The sequence below is a fragment of the Ceratotherium simum genome, chromosome 3, assembly GCF_057802395.1.
Source record: "Ceratotherium simum simum isolate JZ-2026a chromosome 3, ASM5780239v1, whole genome shotgun sequence".
Taxonomy (NCBI): domain Eukaryota; kingdom Metazoa; phylum Chordata; class Mammalia; order Perissodactyla; family Rhinocerotidae; genus Ceratotherium; species Ceratotherium simum.
This window is the reverse complement of record NC_141902.1, coordinates 2,243,604-2,271,565: the sequence shown is the minus strand read 5'-3', so window position 1 is coordinate 2,271,565 and position 27,962 is coordinate 2,243,604. Positions and strand designations below refer to the sequence as shown.

Genomic DNA, 27,962 nt, shown 5'->3' with positions numbered 1-27,962 from the left:
ATTTTGGTAATTGTTTAGTTTGCTAGGGCTGCTGTAACAAAGTACCGTAAACTGAGTGGCTTAAACAACGCAAACGTTCTGTCTCACAGTCCTGGAGGCTAGAAGTCTGGGATCAAGGTGTCAGCAGGATTGCTTCCTTCCCTGGGTCTTGAGGATGAATCCATTCCGTGCCACTCCCCTAGCTTCTGGGGATTGGCTGGCAATCTTTGGCCTTCCTTGGCATCTTGAAGCATCACCTCAATCTCTGCCTTCATCTTTCCCTAGCACTCTTCCTGTGTGTGCTTGTCTGTCTCCAGATTTCCCCTTTTTATAAGGACACCAGTCACATGGGATTGGCCTACTGTAGTGACCTCATTTTAACTTGATTGCCTTTGTAAAGACCTTGTCTCCAAATAAGGTCACATTCTGAGGTACTGGGGATTAGGACTTCCACATATGAATTTGGGAGGGGACACAATTCAACCCATAACAATAGGTTTTGCCAACTTTTCCTCCACAGAAGTTGTGCCATTTCACATTCTCAGCAATGGAGTGATTATTTCTCCACAGCCTTGCCAAGAGTTTGCTGGCAAACTTAGATTTTTTTTGCCAAACTGTTGGGTGGGAAATGATGTCTCAGTCTTATTTTAATTTCTGTTTTCATTTTTAAGAAATTTATGTGAGTTTGAATGTATTTTCCTATGTTTAAGGGCAATTTGTATTTCTTTTTTTCTGAACTGTTTGTTCACGTCCTTTGCTAATTATTTTCTGTTTGATTGGCGTTTATACTCTTGATTTCAAGGAGTTATTTATGTATTAAGGAGATTCATGTTTGACTGTGATATGATATGAAAATATTTTTCCCAGTTTGTCATTTATCTTTTGACTTTGCTTGGAGTGTTTTCTGCACATATAAAACAGCTTTAAGAAACTGTTTTAGAAAAATTTATCAATTATTTCTTTTGTGACTTCTTGATTTTGAGTCTTGATTACAAAGTCTTTTTCTACTCCAAGATTATAAACTAATTTTCTCATATTTTGCTCTAGTATGTTTGGCATTTCATTTTTTATATTTAAATCATTGATTCATTTGGGACTTATCCTGCAAATAGTATGAGATACGGATCCAGGTTCGTCTTTTTCTAGATGGCTACCTGTCTTTAAGTCAGTCATTTGAGATGCCACTTTTCCATGTATTTACTACATTTTCATTTGTATTTGGATCTGTTTCTGGGTTTTCTATTCTACTCCATTGATCTTTTTTCTGTTCATGTACAAATACTTCACTATTTCAGATACTGAAGTTTTGCAGAACATTCTTATAGGACTAGCACGAATCATAAGCGTACAACTTAAATAATTATCACAGAGTGAACACACTTATGTAACCACCACCCAAGTAAAGAAATAAAACATTATCAACACTCTAGAAAACCTCATTATGTCCACTCCTCATCACTATGCTCAGCCTCCTTCCTAAAGGAAACCTTTATCCTGACTTCCCTAAATTAGTTCTACTTTTATATATATATATGGAATCCTATAGAATTTATTCTGTTATGTTTGGCTTCTTTTACTCAAATTATATTTTTTAGAGTCATCCATATTGTGTGAATCTATAGTGTGTTTTCTTTCCTGTATGTTATTCTATTAAATGAAATACTATAATATATTTATTTGTTCTACTGTTGATAGACATTTGGGTCATTTCTGCTTTTGACTCTTTGGAATAATACAACTGTGAACATTAGTTTATATATTGTCACACATAATGGATAAACATTTCTGTTGGACATCTTTCTTTGCATTCTTTTAATGGTGTAATCTGATCAACCGAAGATTTTAATTTTAGTATAGTCTAATTTACCAGTCTTTTCCTTATGGTTAGTGCTTTTGTGTCCTAGAAACTTTTCATTCCCAAAGGTCATGAAGACATTCCTCTGAGTTACTTTTAAAAGCTTTATTATTTTACCTTTCACGTTCAGATCCACAAGCCACCTGGAATTGATTTGTGTGTGGTTTGAGGTAGGGGTCAGGTTTCATTTGGATAACAGCTTGATCCAGCAGCAGTGATCGAAAAGATCATACTTTCTCCATTGCTCTGCAATGCTGCTTTTTCCATAAATTAAGTGTCCATATATGGATGGGTCTGTTTCTGAAGTCTCTTCTCTATTCTGTTGAACAATTTTTCTGTCCTTGCACAGTACCATATTGTCTTAATGTGTTTACTTTTATAACAAGTCTTGAGAGCCAGTAGACTTATTCTATTTGTTCTTCTCCTACAAATATGTCTTGGCTCTTCTAGGCCTTTGCATTTCTGTATAAATTTTGAATTAGCTTGTTAATTTCCAAAAAGCCTACTGGAATGTTAATTGGAATTGCATTGAATCTAGAGTTCAAGTTGGGGAGAACTGACTTCAAGTCCGTGTGAGTCTTCAAGTCCATGAACACGGTATTCCTCTATTCATTTAGAGTGACAAGATGTTCCAGGCTCATCTCGGGTATTTCCTATCCTAGACCAGGGATCAGCCATTTCTCCAAGGAGTTCTGATTTTGCTTAGGGGCAAGTGGTATTTAGAAACTTCAGTCTCAGTGCAGTGCCAGACGTGCCATTGCTTTTGGGTGAGTTATTATTTCTATACTTTTTCAGCAGCTAGAGATATGAAATACAAAATTTTAAGGATAAAACACAACTTGCCTCATGCAGATCTTCCATTCCACACTCAGAACCTCTGAGCTTTGAGCTCTGCCTCAATGACCCTACACTCGCATGTCCTTCTCCTGTGTTGAAAGCCCCAGTTCTTGGCGTCACCAACGTAATGACTCATTTGCTTTATCCTGTAATTCACACAACAATACCAGTAATACCACCCAAAATATGATAACTTAAAACAGTTTTAATATTTGCCACAGTTCCTTTATTTTTAGGTTCTGTACTGTCAGAGATGTACAGTCGTATGTAGTGTGTTCTGTAGTCGCCTTTCAAAGTTCTCCTCTGGGAAATTATGCTGCCCACTTGATACATAGAGTCATTTGTTTATTTTACTTTTTATTTTTAGGATTTGTTTTTTTAATTTTAATTTTGTTTTTGTAATCATATAGTATTTTACATTCTTCCAAAGTCAAAAATTCAAATTTTGATTTTTTTACATTAGATATTTTTACTTCATTTGAAACATATTTGTGTATACTGTCAGGTAACTTTAACTGTATATTTCCTCCAGCTTAATTATTGTTCTATCATTATTTATTAAATTGTTAAGTTTTTTCCAAGTTTTTTGAAATACCACCTTAACGTATATGTAATTTCTATGTATGTATATGAGGAGGACCATGTTTTTCTATTCCTACCTTTTTGAACATGGATGTTTATGAGCAATGAATATTGATTTTTATTTAATACTTTTCCTCTATTTTGAGGTGATCAAAATTTTTTTCCTAATTTAAATACTGATGTGATATATTTTATATTTTCAAATGTGTTTCAGATATAAATCATACTTGGTTCTAACAAGTATTTCAACATACTTTGAATTCTATTTGCAGATATACACAGAATTTTTTAGGGAGAGTAATTGATAACTTTGTCAATTTGTTTCTTGGTTAGGCCTTATCTGTTTTATCATGTCTGTTTGGAAAAAGCATTATAGGAGCTTAAAAGAGAACTGAACTATACCTCTGAGCTTTGGGTAGGCTTGCATAAAGGGAGTATTTCTCTGAATACTTAGGGACAATGAAGTATGTTCCTGTAAGCCACTAGAGCTTTCTCCTTTTGTTTTTCCAGGACTTAATCTACCCCAACCCTACAAAGTGTTTTTGATCCTTGAAGTTTTTCTTGTTTGTGTAAACAAGGGACTGAAAATAGGGGTTGCCCTAGGGAGGGGAATTGAGTGACAGTAAGAGGGAGACTTATTTTACTATACCTTTTTAAAAAAAGTGTGGTAAATATATATAATACAAAATTTGCCATTTTAGCCGTATTTAAGTGTACAGTTCAGTGCCATTATTTATGTTCACAATGTCGTGCAACCATCACCTTTATCTAGTTCCAAATCTTTTCTGTCGCTCCAAACAGAAACTATATATCCATTAAGTAATACCTCCCCCTTCCCCCTCCTCCTCAACCCTTGGTATCTTCCCATCTACTTTCTGTCAGCATGGATTTGCCTACTATAGGTATTTCGTATAAGTGGAATCATACAATATTTGTTCTTTGGTGTCTGGCTTATTTCACTTAACAAAGTGTTTTCGAGGTTCATCCATGTTGCGGTATGTATCAGAACTTCATTCTTTTTAAGGCTGAATAATATTCCGCTGTATGTTTGTTCATTCATCTGTTGATGAACATTTGGGTTGTTTCCACCTTTTGGCTATTGTGAATAATGCTGCTATGAACATTGGCTTACAAGTATTGTTTGAGTCCCTGTTTTCAATTCTTTTGGGTATATACCTAAGAGTAGAATTGCTGGGTCATATGAATTCTATGTTTAACTTTTCTGGAAGCACCAAACCGTTTTCCACAGTGACTATGCCATTTTATATTCCCACTGGCAATGTGCAAGTGTTCCAGTTTCTCCGCATCCTTCCCAACGCTTGCTATTTTCTGTTTTGTTTTTTTTTAGTTTTTAAAATAATAGTCATCCTAATGGGTATGAAGCGGTACTTACTGTGGTATTGATATGTATTTCCCCAGTGTTGTATGAGATTGACCATTTTTTCATGTACTTATTGTCCATTTGTATATCTTCTTTGGAGAAATGTCTATTCAAGTCTTTTGCCCATTTAAAAAGTTTGGTTATTTGTCTTTTTGTTGTTGAGTTGTAGGAATTCTTTATATATTCTAGACATTAAACCCTTATCAGATATATGTAGTTTTCTTTTGTTGTAGTGTCTTTGTCTAGCTGGCTCATAGAATGAGTTAGGAAGTGTTCCCTCCTCTTCAGTTTTGGAAGAATTTGAGAAGAATTGGTATTAATTCTTCTTTAAATGTTTCGTAGAATTCACCCTGAAGCCATGTGGTCCTGGGGTTTTCTTTGTTGGGAGGTTTTTGATTACTGATTCAATCTCTTTACTTGTTATAAGTTTATTCAGATTTTCTATTTCTTCGTGAGCCATTTTTGGTAGTGTGTCTTTCTGGGAATTTTTCTATTTCATCTAATTTATCCAGTCTGTTGGCATACGGTTTTTCCTAGTATTCTCTTATAATCCTTTTTATTTTTGTAATGTTGGAAGTAATGTCCCTTCTGTCATTTCTTTTTTTTTTTTTTTTTGTGAGGAAGATCAGCCCTGAGCTAACATCCATGCGAATCCTCCTCTTTTTTTGCTGAGGAAGACTGGCCCTGGGCTAACATCCGTGCCCCTCTTCCTCCACTTTATATGGGACGCCGCCACAGCATGGCTTGGCAAGCGGTGCATTGGTGTGCGCCCGGGATCCGAAGCCGGGCCGCCAGCAGTGGAGTGTGTGCACTTAATCGCTATGCCACGGGGCCAGCCCCCTTCTGTCATTTCTGATTTTAGTAATTTCAGGCTTTTCTCCTTTTTTCTTAGTCAATCTAGCTAAGGATTTGTCAATTTTGTTGATCTTTTCAAAGAACCAGCTTTTGGTTTTGTTGTTTTTCTATTCACTATTTTGGTTATTTCTCCTTTAATTTTTATTGCTTTCCTTTGGTTATCTATGGGTTTAGTTTGCTCTTCTCTTTCTGGTCCTTAAGGTATACAGTTATATTATTGATTTGAGATAATCACCTCAGATTGTCTGCAGGAGGTTTGCTCAGCTCCCCTCTGCTTCCTGCTGTTGGTAACTGACCCTGAGCCCTCCCTGAAGACTGTATGAAAGAGTTGTTGAGAGGGTTCAAACTCCCTCTGTGGCTGAGTTTCTCTCTCTTTTTTTTGTGAGGAAGACTAGCCCATCTTCCTCTATTTTGTATGTGGGACACCTGCCACAGCATGGCTTGATGAGCGGTGTGCAGGTCCGTGCCAGGATCTGAACCTGTGAACCCCGGGCCGCCGAGCAGAGTGACCGAACTTAACCACTATGCCACCGGGACGGCCCCATGGCTGAGTTTCTTAAGATTCTAATTTGCCATGTCAGCCTACATATGGCTGTTAAAATTTGGGGTGGTTTCTGTTACAAACCCTGTCTGTGCTGGATCCCTCCTCCTCTTCCTGCTGTCCACACCACGGATGAAAGCAGTTGTAGTCTCGTCTCTGCTACTTGGAGCTCGTCACTTTCTGGAGTTAGTCCAGTAAGGTCTCTTCGTCCCTTTAGCTCTTTGATTTTTTTTTTTTTGTGAGGAAGATCAGCCCTGAGCTAACATCCATGCTAGTCCTCCTCTTTTTGCTGAGGAAGACCGGCTCTGAGCTAACATCTATTGCCAATCCTCCTCCTTTTTTTTCCCTGAAGCCCCAGTGGATAGTTGTATGTCATAGCTGCACATCCTTCTAGTCGCTGTATGTGGGATGCGGCCTCAGCATGGCCGGAGAAGCGGTGCGTTGGTGCGCGCCCGGGATCCGAACCTGGGCCACCAGTGTCGGAGTGCGCACACTTAACCGCTAAGCCACGGGGCTGGCCCTTTGATTTCTTTTTAAACGATGGTTTTATAGTTTATTTGGCTTGTTCAGGTTGTTAGGATGAGAGAAACTCTCTCTTTCAACTTTCTCTGGACAGATTGGAAGTGGAACTCCTAAGGTATGTTCTTTTGTGTTTATTTTTCAGATTAATATATTTTGGTGGCTATGGGTGTAGGAGACACAGTGAACTCCAGGACTGTTTTGATGTTCATGATGCATCTTGGGTAAGAGAGTCTTCACTGTTTACATGTTCCTCTAATTTAGTATTTCCTTAAAGTCTTTAGAAATAATGAGCCCACTCTTTCTCATTGTAATTTGCCATAATTGACACTATGAAAAAAATACGTTTTCTGTCTTTGGATTTGAATTTGGTTGGAAGAGGTTCTTTTGCCTGATGATATTAGACTTCATGGCTGCTGGCAGAGCAGTTTCTCTTCTTACGTGGTTAATCACTTATACCTGCTTCTGTTAGACAAAGAGAGGCTTGAGCACAACTTGGAAATACTTTGTTCATAGGTAACCACAATGGCCGTTTGCTGGCATACGCCTTCCTTTAGGTCTGTCCACCAGAACTATTCATAGCTCAGACTGGCCTCTGTAAGAGTGAGGAAGTTGGTAGTGATATTACCTTTCCTACTTACTATTACTGGTAAGAGAATAAACTGTTATTAAAGAAAGAAGTCATGACTTATAAAAATGAAATCTTTTAAAAGAAAATGTTAAAAACCATTGATCCCACCACCAAGGTACACAGTAACTCTTCAGTTATGCCTTCTGCCAATGTATATTATTATTGTAAGTTATTAATGTATCTGTACATTTTGTGCATATCTCTTTGTATGTGAATCTTTAAAAAATTCTCCATGTATCTTCATGGTTTTTGAGTTTTTAAATGAAATAACTTTAAAGCTTTTCTACTTAACAGTAGTACTGATAATTTTCAGAAATATAACTTCCCAATTACTTATATCTAATTATTTTTACTCATTAGCAAAATCTCTCATTTTTTCCCTCCCTTAGTACAGTTAGGGTAATGATCATGTCCTGAAGTTTCTGGTATACAAGTAGACTTTTTTGTTTAGATTCTATACTAAGTAAATTGTTTAGTTTATTTGACTTGTTTGACAAGTCCTGACAAAAATTAATGATGTATTTTTGACATAGAACATAAAACTGGCACAGAGGTAAGCTAGAGCAGTGACAGAGAATTTCAGCATTCTGGAAGATGCTGAGTACAGTAAAACTGCTGACTCTTTGCCTTGCCAACAGTTTGTCTCTTAGATGAGAGTGAGCATACAAGAACAAATTGCTTGGTTAAGTAGAAGTGATTGGAACTTTTGGAAAAAGGAACTATGGTCCCCTAAATTTTCTAATAGCAAAAATTAGGAATTCTGAGCTTATACTTTAGGAAAACAGATTTCAAAATGTAAATATCATTCTGTCCTCTGCAATTTTAAAAGAGACAGTCCTTTGAGAGAACTGGAAGATTGTCAGCAGGTAAACGTATGACTCACTGCAAGCAGTGCTGTGAGAAGAAACGTTGCCAGGTGCTGCTGCACTTGGTCTGGGGACCGCACTCTGTGAGCCACTGCTGCATGCGTTAGCTGTATGACTATGGTCACACTTAACTCTGCTTCTGTAAAGGTGTCTCTTATTTCACCAGTAAATATGCAATGAAACTATAACCATAATCTAAAAATTATAAAAGCTTTTAAATATTTTAAAAACTTCTGTCGTAGGAAGAGCAGATGTTCTGGGGATGGCACAATGATGTTCATGTATTTGACACAAAGACACAGAGTTGGTTTCAACCAGAAATTAAAGTAAGTATTGTGAAAAGTTACCTTTATATTCATATTATTCATTGATACTTTTAAAATCTACTTTTTGGGGCCGGCCCCGTGGCTTAGTGGTTAAGTGCGTGCGCTCTGCTGCTGGCGGCCCGGGTTCGGATCCCGGGCGCGCACTGACACACCGCTTCTCCGGCCACGCTGAGGCCGCGTCCCACATACAGCAACTAGAAGAATGTGCAGCTATGACATACAACTACCTACTGGGGATTTGGGGGGAAAAAATAAATAAATAAAATCTAAAAAAAAAAATAAAATAAAAAAATAAAATCTACTTTTTGGGGCCGGCCTGGTGGTGCAAGTGGTTAAGTGCGTGCGCTCCACTGTGGCGGCCCGTGGTTTGCCGGTTCGGATCCTGGGCACGCACTGACACACCACTTGGCAAGCCATGCTGTGGCGGCATCCCATGTAAAGTGGAGGAAGATGCTCACGGATGTTAGCCCAGAGCCAGTCTTCCTCAGCAAAAAAAGAGGAGGATTGGCAGATGTTAGCACAGGGCCGATCTTCCTCACCAAAAAAAATTTAAAAAAATAAAATCTATTTTTTTACTAAATTATTTGGATTTTAATAATTGAGTTTGTAATCACATACAAAGGAGTTCTCTTGAGTACTGTCACTAATATTATTTTTTTATTATTTTTTAAATCATTTAATTCTTTTTTTAATACATATTTTTCTCCAAGTTAGCTAAGATTTCTAGAAAAATCTTCTACAGAGGTGCCATCATCATTCTTTTCACAAATGTGATGCTCTGACTTAATGAAGGCTCTTTAAAAAAGTCCTTTCATAACAAAGCCCATGATTTCATAAACCCTTGAAATTAGAGCTAAATGCAATTATAGCATGACAAAAATACATTATTAACATTTGTCATGTGCTAGTGAGCAAACACAAATTCAAATTAGTTTAAGCAATAATGAATTTTCTCGTAGCTGGAAAGTGTATTTGGAGTGGCTCACACAGTGGAAGCCAGAGCTGCAGGGGCCCAGGGCCTCAGGACCTGGGGCAGGGTCCTCAGCACCATCATGGTACTTTCTGGCTCTCCTTGTGAGCCAGCCTCCTTCTGTCTGCTGGAGACCGGCCGGCTCGTTGAGGAGGGAATATGGCCCTGGCTACACAAGCAGTTCTTTCTCTTGGTGCTGTATTCTCTCAGTGTCTACAGATCAGTTGTAGAAAAGGACTCTGGCTCCACTTGGGCACGTTCCCACTCTTTACATCACTTCCTGCTGCCAAGGGGATGACTGGTCAGGCCCTAGTCTCAGGCCTGTCCAGGGGAGCAGGGACTTATGATGGATAAGCTCACCAGCACCATGCAGAATAGGATGCAGAACAGGCAAAGTACACACACTCCTTGCAGTCCAGCTTCTCTTGGTGGGAGTGATGGGAGGCTTGATGCAAAACAGTCAGTGTTACAGTCTGACCTGCTCAGCGTCCTCTTTGTGCAAGCAGTGAATTTCAGGTTTCCATGCTCTCCTGTTCTCTTCACCCCATTTCTAATTTTAGAACTGATCAACTCTCAGTCTTTTATACTTGTTGATTGAATTTTCCTTCAGTCAGCATTTAAATTTTAAAATTTGTGTCTTTTATTAATGACATAAAAGCATTTTATCTCTGTTAAAATAATTTCATGTTAGCAAGCATGTGGAGAGAAATAGTATTGAGACTGGATCTGCTGAAACTCATCCTAGATCTCTTTCAGGCCTCTTAACCCTCGACATCCTTAGAGAGTGAGCCAGGCTCTGGAGCCACCGCAGGCATATTTTTAGAGTATGCTCCTGCACGTAAGGGAGCTGAGGGAGCTTATCATCAGTTCTTTGGGCTTCTGGTCTTTCTCTGACTCCTCTCTCTCCTTACTTTAATCGCTATCCCTCCCCTCCTCTGCTCCAACAGAAGTACATGACATCTGCTGATGATGCTATTTTGGTTACTACTTCACAATGTTTTCACTGTAATTTCCCTGAGGATGTCTTCAAATAAAATCTTATGTTGTTGGTGTTCCATCTGAAAGTTTTTCTGACATGGTTGTAGCTGGAATCTGTTATTTTTATTTAAAATAAATAAATGTTACTTTAAAATTTTTATTTAAAATGTTTATTTTTTAGAGACATTCTTCAATTACTTCATTATTCCCAAATATCTCCATCAAAAGGCAAGGCAACGTGGTAGAGTGTAACAATTTTTGGCATTGAAGTGGAAAGAAATGGATTTGCATTCTAATTGTGTCAGAAGAGAGCTGTGTTCTTTATGAGCCGTGTACCGTGTCATCTGTACAACTGAAGGGTCGACAGTGTTTTCCTCTGTGGGATTTTTACCCCATAAGAGCAATATGTAGGAATATGGATCTTGGAGTTATTTTCATACCTAATAATCCTTGTGCATTATTTGCGCAGTTAAGCACGCAGACTAATGCAAATGTCATTTCTTTGTTTTTGCTTGGAATTGTATAAACTCGGTTTATTCAGCAGCTTTGGTTGGCTATTAAATGTATTTGATAAATAAGAAAGGAGAAATTCAGTATTTATTTCATAATAAATGTGTGTATAGTAGAAGAATTTTTCTCAAATTTCAAATCAGGGATGGGGTAATAATACAAATTTTGTTTTGCTGGAAGGACTGGGAACCACAACTCAAATGTTTCTCTCTCATTTATTTAAGTGTTACATAGGTAATATCTGAATTATTTCTTACCGTGTTGACTTCAGCACTGTCACTCAGGTAAGCCTGAAAAGTCTAGGAAATTATGATACTGGATGTGGAACTTAAATTTCCTATGCCCACGTTCAGCAGTCAATGAGCTGAAAATGCTGAGTTCTTTCAGAAGGTGGAATGAAATACATAAACAAAGGCACCCACCGTGAACACATGGAAATGATGCAGAAAATTCTTCCTTCAAATCTTATTCATTCATCTACCCATTATACTCTCCTTTCCCACCAATCCAAAACTTCTCTGAAGACAAGATCTGCTATATTTATTCAAAATATAAAGAAGTTATCAGTTAATGAGCAGAGTTTTAGTAAGAGATAAAGCACTGTTTGGCTTAAGCCAAAAATGAAGTTCTTATTGTGGAATTTGAAGCACTAGGAGTTTTGGGCACAGATTTGATTTTTTTAGTCTCTGAGATCATCACACTGTGTACTGCTCACTCGTGTGGTGGGGGGGGCGGGGAGGAGGGAGGGAGAGAATCTTTTTAAACTTGATGTGTAAATCCTTATATTTTAAGCTAAAATTTGTATGAAATCTTATTTTGCTGAATAGTGTCAGGCATTTAAGAAAAACACTTTAAAAAGTAAAGATCAGGGTAAAAAAATTTCATTCTTGAAGAGTAGTATTTGTCTATAGTTATTACTATTTAGAATGACCTTTTGCGTTAGGGTTTTTAACTGAGCTACATAGGTGATGGTACCTTAGCGGTCAAGTATTTCTCACGCTGAGCGTTGGAACGTGACCTCATTCCAGATATTTCAAGTCCCTGTGCTGTTCTCTGCTGTCTGCTTGCAGGGTGGAGTACCCCCACAGCCACGAGCCGCCCACACGTGTGCAGTTCTTGGAAATAAGGGCTATGTCTTTGGTGGACGTGTTTTGGTTAGTGTTTCTGATGGAAATGGTCTTTTTATGTGTGATGCTTCTTATAAAAATTTATCCTCTGATTTTGTGGAACAACTGAACATTCAAATAATCTAGAGATTAAAATAGCATTCAATAATATCTTTTATTTATCTTCTATTCCCCAAACAGACTATACGTGAGTAATCACACATGATTATAAATCATATTTTAATGAGGAGAATCCTTCACTTCAGTGTAGTATCAGAAAAATGTAATTTCTTATTATCTAAATCCTATTAGTTTAAACTCATTTCTTCCTTTCCCCCTTGACATATTAATTTGGTAGCTCTATGTTAATTTTATTAATGCTTAGCATTGTTTCCCAATTTGTAAACTTCTGATGTTAAGTAAAATAGAATCTATTTTTAATCTGAACTTATTTTAAAACCAAAATTTTAGCCCATGAAAGATGTAAAACACTGACCCATTTAACACACTTTTATTTTAGCAAACTAGGATGAATGATTTGCACTATCTAAACTTAGATACCTGGACTTGGTCTGGAAGGTAAGTTTGAAATTTAAGTATGTTTTAATCTATCGACATTTCTCTGTGTGTGTGTTTGTGTGCATGCCATAATCCAAGTTTAGGTTTCTAAAACTGAACTGGTAATTTTCCCTTCAGATTATATGTCCAAGCAAGGAATATACAGATTTAAATATAGAGGTTGTTCTTTAACCAAACTATATAAAACATGAGAATACTAGCTGTTGAAAATTGATTATGTCAAAGTACTGGTTTTATGTTATGTATTCTCAATGACTGCTCAGTAGAATAAATGAAGAAATAGTTTAATGGGGTCATCACAGTGAACAGATAACGGAGTGAGTAAAAGTCAGATTTTGTTCATGGCTTATAATATAGATTTAGCAATAAAATAAGTATATTTAGCTATCAGTTCAGCTGCTCATATAATGAGATGAAACCAGAGCTATATATTATTCCAAAGTATAAATACTATTAAGAATAAAACCATGCAAGTGCCAAGAAGAAAATATAGCAGATTATCTTGAAAATCTTGGCATGGAGAAAGCTTTTCTAAAGATGATATAAACCCAAAATTCATAAATGAAAGGATTGATTGATAAGACCACTTAAGAATTGAATATTTCTGTTTGGAAAAATATACCACAAAAAAAGTTAAAAAAGCAAACTGGAAAATGCAAACAAAAATACCCTAGAAGTAATATTTACAGTATTTCTAACAGAGAGGGCTAAGATCCACAAGAACTAAGAAAATCAGTAAGAAAAAGAGAAATAGGGCCCGCCCGGTGGCGTAGTGGTTAAGTTCAAGCACTCCACTTCGGCAGTCTGGGGTTCACCGGTTTGGATCCCAGGCTCAGACCTACTCATAGCTCATCAAGCCATGCTGTGGAGGCATCCCAGATACAAAATAGAGGAAGATGGGCATAGATGTTAGCTCAGGGGCAGTCTTCCTCAAGCAAAAAGAGGAAGATTGGCAACAGATGTTAGCTCAGTGACAATCTTCCTCACCAAAAAAACAAAAGAAAAAGAAAAAGAGAAGTAATCCACTAGGAAAGTGGACGAAGAACATGAAGGAGCAATTCAGAGAAGAAATGCAAATAGGCAAAAATTATTTTTAAAAGATGTTCAACTTCATAGATTATTAAAGAAATGGAGGGGCCAGCCCAGTGGTGTAGTGGTTAAGTTCACGAACTCCGCTTTGGCGCCCTGGGGTTCTCAGGTTTGGATTCCAGGCGTGAACCTACACATCACTCATCAAGCCATGCTGTGGTGGCATCCCACATACAAAGTAGAGGAAGATTGGCATAGATGTTAGCTCAGGGACAATCTTCCTCAAGCAAAAATCTTCCTCATCAAAAAAAAAAAAAAAGAAATGGAAATAAAAATTATAGTTTTCACTTATAGATAAAAATAATTTTAAATGAGCAGTGTGTGTTAGGTTGCAACAACACAGTTAGTAGGAGTATAAATTGGTACAATTTTTCTGGAAGGTATTTTGACAATATGTTTAAAATATAAAATGGAGTTTCATATTTTAAACCAGTGTATATATGTTTGCACATATTTATGTATGTATGCACATACAAAGATGTTTATTGCAACATTATTTATAAAAGCAAAAACTTGATATCAACCCTCATGTCCACAAGTGGGGATTGTTTAAATTGTGGTACATTTGCCCAAAGGGCTGCCATGCTTCCGTTACCAAAGGAGACTATACTTCATGGAAGTATTCTACAACATACTAGTTGAGTGAAAAAAAGTTATGGAATAGAGTATATGATATCATGTATATATTTTAATAAATATGTTTATATGTGCATTAAAGTCTAGAAAGATATATACCAAACTAGTATTATTTCTTATGCTGGAGGACAGGATTATAGGCGAGCTCTCCTTTTTAAAAAAATATTTTTGTGGTTGTTGAATGTTTTGTAACCAAAATGTTTCCTTTCTTTTTTCTCAAAATGTTTCTTATAGTCAACAAAAACAATAAAAATATTTCCAGTTTGGAAAAAATAAATTACATCTTCTACAAATGGCTCATGTTATTCTGGAGCATTCCAGAATGCTGGAGAATGGTGTCTTCTCACCTCCTAAATAGTTAAACATTTGTGCTTCTAACTTGTGCTTATGTTTTTATTTCTGTTTTTATTTTTTTAAGAATATGACAGTATTTGCCTGAAATTAGGGGTTTATCTTGCATCTGCAATGGCTTGCATGCTTTTATTTTGAAGTTAGAGAAGCAAGCATTTTCAGGCGAAGATAATGCTTTGGGAAATTCTACGACAAATAGACCAAAGTAAAAACAATAAGAACAAAAGCCCAAAATGTCCTTGAAGAAATCAGCTGAAAACACAAAATTAAACATTGAAACAACAGTAAAAAGTTACAGACATGAAAAAATTAGGTTAAAAAAACGAAGAAGTTATATTGATTAACGAACAAGAATGATGCTGAGTGTGCATTGTGAATCAACTGGGACTTGATTTTTTAATTTTCAGCCTGTGTTCTGTGACCAGGTGGCATAGATGCTAAGTGGAAAGATTGTTTAAATTCATCTAAGAATTTAAGAATGTTTTTAAAATATTCATGTATGGGCCGGCCCCATGGCTTAGCGGTTAAGTGCGCGCGCTCCGCTGCTGGCGGCCCGGGTTCGGATCCTGGGCACGCACCGACGCACCGCTTCTCCGGCTATGCTGAGGCCATGTCCCACATACAGCAACTAGAAGGATGTGCAGCTATGACATACAACTATCTACTGGGGCTTTGGGGGAAAAATAAATAAATAAATAAAAATTAAAAAAAAATTAAAATATTCATGTAGGTGGGATTAGTAAAATCAACTTTTTTTTTTTTTGAGGAAGATTCGCCCTGTACTAACATCTGTTGCCAATCTTCCTCTTTTTGTTTGAGGACAATTGTTCCTGAGCTAACATCTGTGCCAGTTTTCCTTCACTTCGCATGTGGGTTGCTGCCACAGCATGGCTTAACGAGTGGTGTAGGTCTGCGCCCGGGAACCAAACCCGGGCTGCTGAAGTGGAGCGCATCAAACTTAACCACTAGGCCACAGGGCCAGCCCCTAAAATCAACTTTTTTTTTAAAGTAGTGAGACCAGTTTTTTCCTTTAAGATCTGAGATGATCAAAAACCTTTTATTTTAGCTAACACAGTCCCTATATTTTTTCCCCTTGACACAGGATTCCCGTTAATGGAGAAAATCCCAAACACCGGTCATGGCATACTTTAACGCCAATAGCTGATGATAAGCTTTTCCTCTTTGGTGGACTAAGTGCAGACAATATTCCATTAAGTAAGTCAATTGAAGTTCAGCCTACAGTTATTATCTTACTCGTTTCTCTTAATTGTATTTGGTACTTAGGATGTCTTCCTTTTTTGCTGAATTGCCTTGATCCCCAACTGTATGCTTGCATTAAGAATTAGAACAGAAGGGGCCGGCCCGGTGGTGCAAGCGGTTAAGTGCGTGCGCTCCGCTGCGGCGGCCCGGGGTTCGCCGGTTTGGATCCTGGGCACGCACCGACATGCCGCTTGTCTAGCCATGCTGTGGCAGCGTCCCATATAAAGTGGAGGAAGATGGGCACAGATGTTAGCCCAGGGCCAGTCTTCCTTAGCAAAAAGAGGAGGATTGGCAGATGTTAGCTCAGGGCCAATCTTCCTCACACACACAAAAGAAGAATTAGAATAGAAGACCCCTTTGCTTTCATGCTCGTGGCTCTCCGAGTTCTCCTGTTCCCTGGGCATAGAGAAAAGGAAGGGTGGTTGAACCTGGCTGAATTAAAGCCCCTTTCAACTGTAATACTCTGTGATTCTGTGTTCTTGTTTTTGATCCACATGCTTATACAGCAGGCTGGAATGGGGATTAGAAGAGTAGCCTTTCCCAGGAGGCTTGGAAATGGAAGGTGGGTAGGCCAGTTGCTTCTCTTTTTGTTCCAGAAGTATAAAGGAAAATGCTTAGCTAAAATTTTTTACGTCCTGTTGCTGCTGATCCCAATGGCTATGGGTTTTGTAATGCAGTTTTTCTTTCAGCAGTAGAATTGCGCCCTCAGGATGGGCAAATGACCAAGAACATTGACTTCTTAGTTTGACATGTTAGATGTTTTGTATTTTCTTGACTCAGAAGTTTTCTATGGCTAGAGATGTTTTCATTAAAAAACCTTATATACCATTAAAACCATTTATATAATTTTATGTAAGATCTGGATACAACCATTTGATTTTTTTCTTTTTTTTTTTTAATTAATTTATTTTTTTCCCCCAAAGCCCCAGTAGATAGTTGTAGGTCATAGCTGCACATCCTTCTAGTTACTGTATGTGGGATGCGGCCTCAGCATGGCCGGAGAAGCGGTGCATCGGTGCACACCCGGGATCCGAACCCGGGCCACCAGTAGCGGAGCGTGCGCACTTAACCGCTAAGCCACGGGGCCAGTCCCTGATTTTTCAACAAAAATTTATTGAGCAGCAACTGTGCGTCTGGCAGTCTGATGGCCAACAAACTCCAGAGGCTGGTGGGAGAAGCAGCAGTTCCTTGTACGGCATATTAGTTATTGCAGATTGTTATGCTTCTCCAATTTGTGGGGTTTTCAGCTAGAAGAGATTTGGAATCTAATCAAAATCTAACATTCTGTTCCTTTTGCTAGGGGTTGTTTAATGTCATATCTTCATGAGCTCTCGTGTTTTGAATTCCTTCTTGCTGTTTTTGGTCATTGACCTCTGGGGAACTCAGTGTTCTAACTCTTGGTCCAGTCAGTTTCCTCCCTTACAGATTTAGCTTAAGATATGGTCATATGGGTATTAGATGATACCAAGACATTATTTTTAGTTTTGTTGACTGTGATGATGGCATTGTGGTTATGTGATGATGGTGTTGTGGTTATGTAAAAAATGTCCATTTTTTTAGTGATGCTTACTGAAGTGTATATGGGGAAAATGTAGGAGATCTGGGATTTGCTTTAGAATCATTCAGCAACAAGAATAACAAGAAGAGAGATGGAGCACATGTGGCAAACTCTTGATCGTTGTTGAATCTGGGATAGGTGAGGGCTCATTGTCACGTCCACTCTACTTTTGTATATGTCTGAAAATTTTTATGATAAAATATGCACACACACTAAAAATATTCATATAAATGTAGCATTATAAATTTGGAAAAAAATTAAAATTTTATCCCAAAGACCGAATCTTAACTTCTGAACTGCCGTAATCTTGCAGGTGATGGTTGGATTTATAATGTCATGACAAATTGTTGGAAACAACTTATGCATTTACCTAAAACAAGACCCAGGTAAGCCCAGAAGTTGACAAATAGTAATATAGTTAAGAATTTTTAAAGTATTAAAATATAGCACTGAATTTATAGTGTTTGCCATTAAAACCATAAATCATCCAGAAGGATATCTTTCAAAAAGGCTTGATGTTACCTAAATCATTTAATTATCATTTTAATTGTATCTGATTGTTAGAAATGATCTATTCTGTTTCCACTCATATTTGCATATTTGAAAATATTTCTTTAGGTAAATGTATAATCTTGCCTGATATATATGAAAATGCTAAGAAATTGAAAGCATCATGTAATGTTAATATTTTTAATAAGTAGATAAGAATGGGCTTGGCTTTAGTAGTATTTGTTTTTGGAAGAGGTTTAGAGCAATTTAATCGGAAATTTCTTTCATGTTGGTCAAATAGATGACAGATTATTTATTTTCTTTATTAAGTGTATGATGTATGTGTTAATGTGAATTTTTTGAAAAAGAAAACATGTTACTTATTTGTGGTATATTATAAAGTAAAAATTGTAGAAACAATATACTATTATTAGACTACAAAGAAAACTATATTAGTATTGTAATTCTTATTTTTTTCTAATTTGATTGAGTAATATAATAAAGATATATTCGTAGGAAATTCAAATTCAGCACATTATAATCATTATAACCAATAATAGATTTTATTCTTTTTCATGCCATGTATTTCAGAATTTTTAAATTATAGATTATTTATACTAGTATGAAGTCAACTTAATGATAGGCATTTCAGAAATTTAATAAATGACAGTCAAGTAACTTACTTGAGAAAAAGCCTGAAAATATTTATATATATCTCAGTGTGTGTATCTGTATTAATATGCATACTACATTTAGAGTTTATCATAATTACATTTGTGATTCTTATATTTTCATATATAAAAATTCATTGGAATGTATTATTTTAGCAATTCTGGGTCTTCGAAATATATTTGTAATTTAAGGAGTTTTATCTTAAGAGCTGGGAGCCCAGAGCTCTAGCCTCTGTCCAGCTACTGCTTAGCTATTGGGCTTTGGGAAAGTCACCTAAAGAAACTAAGCGTCAGCTTCTTCGTCTGTGAAGTGAAGGAGCTGGGCTAGATAAGCTCTGTTTTCTCTTCCAGTTGTTTGATTGTATGAATGCATTAATTATAGACCAGAGTGATAGTAAAATGTTTAGTTTTTAAATCATTCCTCCTCTTTATTTCAATCCTTCATAGGTAATTAGAGCAGCACAACTGTTGTCCGTAATACACTAGTTAGCACTGTAAGCTTTGAGCTATGTAAACACATTTCTTTGAATTCAGCTGATGTGTCATGTAAATAATATGCTTTATCAGAATGTTTAGGTGATAAGTTTAGAGCAGCTGTGAGAGGATATAAACTATCAGTCTGTAGAAAAAACATCGGGTTCCAAGCTAGATGTCACCAAAATCAAGGCAGGAAAGGCTTTCCAGTGTTCTTCGATTGCGAAGCCCAGGCCAGAGTTTCTCTAAGGCAGATAAGACAGAGGCAGATCTATCTTCAGGTCCGAGGTGAGGAGGGGAACAGGTGGGATACAGTTTAGTGTAAGGAGAACATGTGTATGTGTATATGTACTATTTTTTTATGAAAGTGAGAGTTTACTTAACATATAAATGCATTTTGTGCAAACTTTGCCAAGTTATAATTTGAAATGTAAGCTGCCCAATTCTCGTCGTGTAATTCTACAGCAGGTTTCTCAACCTCGGCACTACTGGCTTTTCGGACCAAATTATTCTTTGTTGTTAGGGTGTCCTGTGCATTGCAGGATGTTTAGCAGCATCGCTGGCCTTCACCCACTGTGTGCCAGTAGTACTGCCCCCCTACACCTGGAGCTGTGACAATCAAAAATATCTCCAGGTATTGTCAAATGTCCCCTTGGGGGCCAAATTGCCCCTGGTTGAGAACCACTGTTCTAGAACACAACACTCTGTTCTCTGGGTCTCACCTTGGCTAAAACTGTGCTTGGTTGAAAAGCCATCTATACAGCCATATCTGATCACTGTGTAGGTGGCCGTCAGCAAGGACCCTTTCATGTGTATCTGTAAAAGATGTCCAATAAGGTGTTGACACATAGAGCCTTAGGTACTGTTGGATCCCATGAGTGTTGCCAAGGTGACACATGGCCTTCTCTCCAGGAAGTGGAGCTCTTCCTTCCCACATATGAGGGCATTCATTTGTTCCATCTCCCTTGCCCAGTCCACACCCCAACCCCACAACATAATCTGCCTGTTGCTGAAGGTTTATATCAATTTATGTTCCAACACACAAGTTGGAGAATTGGGGAGAGTATTTCCCAAACAAAATCTCTAATGACTCAGTCTATCCTGGGTCCCAAGTGCATTTGTCATTGAACGTGTCATGATTGTTCCAGGAAACCACTTGATTTAACAAATTGTGCATAATCCCACTGTTTGTACTTGTGGAACTTAAGTAAAAAAGATTAATGTACTAAAAATAAGTTACGTGGTGATAAAATAAGTGATAATATGTAATGGTTTGGGGCATCTGTTGCTTCAGCCATTTGGTCTGTTAAGAAAAGTAATCAAAGTACTCTCAGAGTCAAAGCAATGATTTTGTAGAACCCTAATTTATCTTCTAAAATTGAGAAATTTATGTGTGTTTTTTTTCTGAGAGTTAGAGCCCCTGGAAATATTGAATTTTGTAAAACCATAAAATTATCTTTGGTAAATAATGTGAAGTTGGAGATGAATATGAGCTATCAGACCATTTCCAAAAGAACATTAGATGCTTCACTCCTTTATGAAATAATTTGTTTATTTAATCACTGGATAAATTATGCTGGTATTTTGTGTTTGCTTTCGTTAATCAAAAGTTTTTGAGCACTTACTAGCTGCTGAACACTACATTAGGCACTTTTTTTTTTTTTAAAGATTTTATTTATTCATTTTTTTCCCCCCAAAGCCCCAGTAGATAGTTGCATGTCACAGGTTCACATCCTTCTAGTTGCTGTACGTGGGACTCGGCCTCGCGTTGGACGGAGAAGTGGTGCCTCGGGGCGCGCCCGGGATCCGAACCCGGGCCGCCAGCATCAGAGCGCGCGCACCTAACTGCCAAGCCACGGAGCCGGCCCCAACATTAGGCACTTTTAAGGAGAACATAAAATTAGATTACCCAAGTTTTCCAGGGATGTGCTGGTAAACAGTTAACAATTGCTCTCCAGGAAAAACAAAACAAAAAGCCTTAATTTGTAGCATTTGCTGGTTTCCACCACGGCCCAATTTCAAGCTACCAACGTGGCGTCACTGAACGTGGAGTGGGATGGAGATGAGCACAGTCAGCTGGTCCCAACACACCGTTGTGGCAAGTTTGACCTTAAAGACCTTACAATCTTTGTAGGGAGCTAGAAGACACAGACATCAAGCCATTAAAGTAGTATGTAGAGCAGTTTATCTTCAAATGTGAGTTAGGAGATAATGGAACGAGCACGTAAATGTTGAAAGGTGCTGAACAGAGAGGTGATAGAGCCAGTTTGGGTGGTATTTGGAACGCTTCCTGGGGATTTTGAGCCACTTTTAAAACCCTGAGAGAATGATTTCTCATTCTAAGCCTAAGAAACAGGGTGAACAAAAGCCTAGAAATAGATAGAAGCTTCCTTCTCAGGGGACACAAATAAATGAACTTGGCTGAAATAGTGGGTTCATTTGGGGAAAGGCAAGAATTAAGATTTATGGGAAAAAGAAATAGCTGTTGATCATAAATATTAGGCCAAGAAAAATGGCACAGATCCTTCCTGCTCAGGAAATGTCCATGGTTAAAAACAATATTTGGAAAACATGACTTAACAGCCATACGGAGCTGGGAGAGAGGAGAGACAGAAAGTGAGGAACAGGTTGTGGTTCCGTCTCCAGGGTGACAACTGTGTGCCGGTGTAAATGCAAGAGATGCCACACTGGGTGTCAGGTGATAGGGAGCAGAGAACAGGAAAAAAGAGACAAAAATGATGAGAACAGTAACATGGTGGATAGTAATGAGAAAATTGGGAAAGGTGTCTATTTCTGCAATGGGCTGATCAGTTCCTTTTTAAAATTATTTTATTTCATGATAATATCTATGAAATAAAGAGGTTAGAAAAAGGTTGAGGGATATAATGGAAAGAGTTATTGGGAGGCATCTCCTTATTTGAAATGATTTGATTTAATGAACTCTAGAATCTAATCCTCTAATGATTCTAGAGAAATCTTTAACCTCTTTGAGGATGTGCCAAAGGTTTGAGTTCAATCATGCCTCTTTTGAAATAGATTGAATTTTAGAGTGTGCAATTTAAAATAGATTTATATGTGATGTACAGTTTCTTCCTTGATAGTATTTCACTCTGTTTATAATTTTCAATCACAGGTTATGGCACACAGCCTGTTTGGGAAAAGAAAATGAAATAATGGTATTTGGTGGGAGCAAAGATGATTTACTTTCCTTGGATACAGTAAGAAAATTTCATATCTAAATATTTCCTCTGAGTAATTGTGTTATTCAAGCTAAATTGTTATTCAACAGGATTGTTGATATTCCCACATTGCAAACTATGGAAGGGCATGAAATATTACTCTGTTGTATGATTCATCTTTAGAATGAGTGGGTTTTATGAAGCATTTCAGGATATTTTGGGTTTACAAAACAAAATAGGTCTATTAACTTGATTAGTTAAATTATTAAGAAGAGCTTTTAAAGAGTGACTCTTCTTTTTCTTTTCTCTTTGAACCTCCCCATAGTATGGGTGTTTATAATTTTATTGAATTAAAATATTTGTAAGTAATAGTTGATACATAAAAGAGTATATATAATGTATATGTAAACTACTAAGTATAATAATAAGTACCTATGAAATTTGCTACCTAAATTAACAACCAGAACATCATCCACACTAGCTTCTCCCCTCAAGAAGAAACTACTTTGAAATGTTTTGAGTGTATTTTATTTTTATTTTATGTACTTTTTGCCACTGCTTCACCCCTGTTTTACATTTGAGTTTAAAGCATTCCAGTTTTAAAATCTGATAAAACTAAAGTCAAGGGAATAACTGAGGAGCATTTGGAGTGGATTGTCCTTTCACTCCTAGCATCGTGGAACATTCAGAGCAGGATGGTGACACATACTCCGTATGTGATGAGACAGGAGTTCAGGATGGGCTGCTCTGGTTTGCATAGGACACTTGGGAAGAGCAGGACTCTGAGCCGGCAGGGGTGGGGCCTTAGGGGCCAGGGCCCAACCAAGGGGTCCCGGCTCCCCTACTTCTGTCTCGTCAGCGTAGTTATCTCTAGAGTTGCCCCTACAGAGGTGAACCCTGAAATAAGGGGGCTTCTCTCCAGGGAATTTGGTTTATTTTAAAGTTTTGAGGCCTCCAATTTAAATGTTATTTATATTGAAAGTTTTAGAACTTTCTTAGAATTCAGTGCTTCAGTAAAAGATTAAAACCACAACTTTGCATTTAATTGAAAAGCAGATTTTGTGGTTTGTCTTCTTTTTCTTGGCACTAGAAATATTTAATTAGGATACAAAGTTTATCATTAAAATGGGAATTCTGATTAAAATCGTGATCATAAATTATGAAATTCTGAAGACCTATTTGAAAGGATGAGAGAAATTTTCTGTTTACTCTTTCACATTAACTTTTAGATGAGAGAGTCATTATTCAAAAAATCTTCTGGATCTGTGATTTTCAAATTAAAAATTTCCAGGAAATCCACCACCTGGAAAAGGAAGACAAGATAGAGAGGAAATTTTAAAATAAGAGTCATTTGTAGGAAAAAAGTGCTGCTTAAAAAACGAAAAAGCTTGAAAACCACTACTATTCTCATTTTGAACTCACTGTTCTAAGAGAAAAAAATGTTTCTGATTTTTAAATTTGTAATTATATAGACTATGGTTTGGTAAAAATTTGGTCACTGAAAAAATGGTAACCACATGTCCAAAGTTTGTGTGGGTAGCAGGTGTGTGTGTGTGTGTGTGTGCTTGTATGTGTGTGTGTGTCAATAGCTAGAGAGATTTATTTGCTGCTTTACATAATTTCTTTTACATTTATAAAATAAAAATATTCAATTATTAATGTATTGTTATTTTTATGAAAAATCTTGATAACTCCTTTTTTATGTTGATCAGGGTCACTGTAATGATTTATTGATCTTTCAAACACAGCCTTATTCATTACTCAGGTAAGCAAATTCATTACTTTAAAATATAAATGTTATTAATGTGTGATAATTTTTTCTTCTTCCCCTTTTGGGAAGCATTATTATATTTCTCAGGTAGTTTATGACTTGAATTTAAGAAATGTTTACATCTTCCTGAGAATGTAATCAAATTTGTAATAGTGACCCACACACCATGGGGATTTTTAAAAATTAAATTACACAGTACAGTCACATTTTTGTTTTGTTTGTAAAATTACATTTAGTTCATATGGGAATATTAACATACTGTATTTCCTTGATTCTAGGCCTGACTTTTTCATATCTTTACTTTTCGGAAATCAGAGTATGTCTAATAATAGACACATGCATTTAATTTAGTAGAATTTCTTTCTTTTAACCTCAAACTTCAACTCTGTCATTAAATTGGTGGTGTGACTTATAGTGTTTGAGCTCATATACTCACTCTTACTTTAAAAGGAGTGTATATGAACTTTAGAGGGGGTTGTGGAGGAAGCCCCTGTTTCTGCCTGTGGGAGTCAGGAGGAGGGATTTGAGTGAAGTAGAAGTTGCCTAGTGAACAAGTGTGGGTACTTTATGCAGCATGAATAACGAGTGAAGGCAGGTGAGGGGAGGGAGAGAGGGCGAGAGAGAAGATGACATGCTGTATGTCAAGGAGGACACTGTAACTTCCAGAGCTTTGACAGCTGGAATCCCTTCAACACCTCTGTGCCAGCTCAGACTGGACCTTCCTGAGGTCTGTCTTAGCTGCTCCTTCTGTTAGTGCAGTGGTTCCCAAACTGGTCTGTGCATGAGAATCTCATGGGGAACTTCAAAATATGTTGATGCCTGTGTTCCACCCCCACAGATCGTGATTTAATTGGTCTGGGTGTGACCTGGATTTTGGGAATTTTTGAAAGATCCCAAAGTAGTTCCAATGTGCAGGCAAAGTTTGGAAATAGCTGCTGTAATGATTTATACTGGCTTGTATTATTACTTGACTTGCACTGTGAACATACTACTTTCCCCAAGTAGATTGCAAGTTCCTTATATGCAGGGATCAATAAATATAATATTTGAGTGCCTCGCATAGGAAGGCAGTGTGTGCTATGAAATGAAAAGTCATGACCTTCCCTTAAATTGCCAAAAATATAGAAGGCAGGCTTTCAAAAAACTATAATAGAAAAATAAAATTGCTTTAAGAGGAACATATACAAAGTGCATGAGAATACTACAGAAGAAGGCCCTCTGTCCACGTAGTTAAGGTGGCAAAGGATAGGGAAGTCTTTGCAGAGGAAAAAGAATTTGAGACAAGGATTTGCTATGAACAAGCAGTGCAAAGGTGTTAGTGCAAGATATACATATAAGAGCCTGGTGTGTTCTGGGAATTGTGAATTCTTGAGTATTCCTGGGATGTAAGCATGAGTAGGGAGTTGTAAGAAATGAGGTTGGACAAGAAATCAGAAACCATATGTCATCTAGCACCTTTGTCTCTCATGCAGAGGTGTTTACATTATCTTGTGGGAGATTAGGAAGCATTGAAAAATTTGGAGCAGAGGAATAAGATGATCATATTACAAGTTAGAATATTCCTCTGGCAACAGTGTGGATGAGAGATTGGAGGGAGATGTGAGTGGGTTAGGAAAATTGGTAGAGACTATTCCTGTGGTCAGGCACAAAGTGAGGGTCTGATCTAGACAGTGGCAGAGGAGCTGGAGAAGGGAGGGAGACAGAGATATTCAGGAGATAGAATGGACTTGGTAGTTGAATGGATGCCAAGGGAAAGAAGAGGGAAAAATTAGTGATAGAGGGACTATGGAGAAGGCAGTGGGTTTGAAGGTGGGATGGGTAGAAATGATAAATTTGGTTTTGGACATATTGAGCTTGAAGGACTTATGGGACCTCTAGTGGAGCTATCCATTAAATAGTTCCGTGTATAGAGAGAGGTCCCGGCTAGACATAAAAGATTTAAGAATCACTGGGGTACGAATGGGTGTAGGTTAGCTCTAAGAGTTTCAAGAGTAAGGATGAAGCCAACAACTGAGCATTAAGAACTCATAACATCCGAGGAGTAGGTAGAGGAAAAGAAGACACAAGAGAGTGACCAGAGAAGTTAAAACTGAACCAGGAGAGAATGGGAGCAAGAAACCAAGGGAGGAGGGAACAGAAGATGGAGAGACTATTACTATAAGTAGGTCATAGAATATCTGGGTTGAAAATGCCGAGGAGTTTGGCAGTACTAGGAAGTTGTTGGTTAAGGTGATGGTGGAAGCCAGGATGACTTCTGGGGACAATTACCAAGACCAAGGAAGGACTGAGCATATTTGTTTATGTGCTGAGGGGAAGAAACCAGTGGGGAGTAAGTTGTTGGAAACACAAGAAATGAGGGAAAAGTTGGTGGAGCAGGGTCTTGAGGAAGTGGATTTTAGCAAGCAGGTAATTGAATTAGCCCTTGACTGGGGGAAGAACACTTTTCTTTTTTTGTGTGTGTGAGGAGATCAGCCCTGTGCTAACATCTGCCAATTCTCCTCCTTTTTTGCTGAGGAAGACCGGCCCTGGGCTAACACCCGTGCCCATCTTCCTCCACTTTACATGGGACTCCGCCACAGCATGGCTTGCCAAGCAGTGCGTTGGTGCGCACCCGGGATCTGACCCGGCGAAACCTGGGCTGCCGCAGCGGAGTGTGCGCACTTAACCGCTTGTGCCACAGGGCCGGCCCACTTTTCTTTTAAAATAGTGGGGAAGGAAGGAAGTATGGCTATAAAGACATGAATTTGTTGGTTGGGGGCAGGGTACTGAGAAAGGTTTGGCTGATAGTGAGATATCTGATAGGAAAGCAGAGAGGTGAGGATATGAACTTAAGAAGAGTGGTGAAGATTTGAGATAGCTGCTTAGGCGACTGTGAGAAGATGCTGGCAAGGGACGTGTAACATGGAAGTGCTGGGTGCTCGGGAGGGCTCAGCCGAGAGAGTAGAATCAATCTTCAGAGGGCCAGGGCTGTAGAAACATGGTTCTCTCTCGCAGCACTCAGCAGCCAGGTTGCAGATGCGCAAAGGAGATGGTTGGCTGAATTTACCCATGGTTGGAGTTTAGTCAGGGGGGTATAACAGAGGGACCGTGGAGAACGGGATTCAAGTCGCTGGTAAGAGAAGGACGTGCATAAGGACTAAGCTGGATAGGAAAGACAATTAAAACTGGAGGGGTCTTCTTCTGGTCCAGGAGGAGGGTATGGAAGTTTCAGATTTCAGAGGAGGAACTGTCCTGAGTGAAGTCATAAAGAGGAAAAGGGATTTGCACACAGATGCTAAGTTCGATCAAGAGAGGAGCCTGTGGTGAGCCAAGGTCCTCAGTGGCCGGGGAGAATGAGCAGGAGGTTAATGGATGGCAGCACCTGAAGCTGACCTGACAGCAGCCTGGAAGCAGCCTTGAGGGGCGAGGAGAAGACTGACATTGGCTCCTTGACTGTGAAAACGGAGATGAGGGGCAATTCATACTCGTTTCTCAAGAAGACTGCACACAAAGCAGTTTTCTGTAGATTTCCGTTAAAGCAAAGACAGAAAGTCAGAGGGAGCAGAGGTGTTTGTATTCACAGCTGGTGTTCCAAAGAGCACACAGAAGAGGTTCGGAAAGGAAGCTAAACAGCGATGGGGTAGATGAACCAGTGTAGAGATGGGAGAAAGCGGAAGGACAGACTGGATGGGCTTGTGTTTGAGGCCAGGACGAAGAGCGACCGTGTCGCCCTTGGTACTTAGTACAGGGCTGCTGAGAACGAGCACGTGCCCTTTTGATTCTGAGCATATTTTCATAATCAAAACTTGAACATAGCAGGAATTTAGTAGTATTTACTGCATGAAGCATGTTCGCCACAGCCAGTGGTCCACCATGTAGCCAGTGTGATCAATTTATTTTAAATGTGAAGTCAGAGGCATTCAGCATTTACTGTGTTGAGATAACTGGGAAAAAACAAAGATGAATAGGATGCGGTTCCTCATCTCAAAG

General features: G+C 38.1%; 1 protein-coding gene across 1 annotated transcript in view; it reads left to right on the top strand.

Moving 5' to 3' along the window:
- The window catches only part of KLHDC1 (kelch domain containing 1), a 45,553-nt gene that overhangs the window by 13,654 nt on the left and 3,937 nt on the right, over window positions 1–27,962 (top strand). Inside the window, 8 exon segments of the mRNA XM_087422014.1 lie at window positions 6,695–6,773; window positions 8,289–8,372; window positions 11,901–11,984; window positions 12,457–12,515; window positions 15,694–15,806; window positions 17,723–17,795; window positions 22,177–22,261; window positions 23,935–23,987. Coding sequence (XP_087278140.1) covers window positions 6,695–6,773; window positions 8,289–8,372; window positions 11,901–11,984; window positions 12,457–12,515; window positions 15,694–15,806; window positions 17,723–17,795; window positions 22,177–22,261; window positions 23,935–23,987 — 630 coding nt within the window.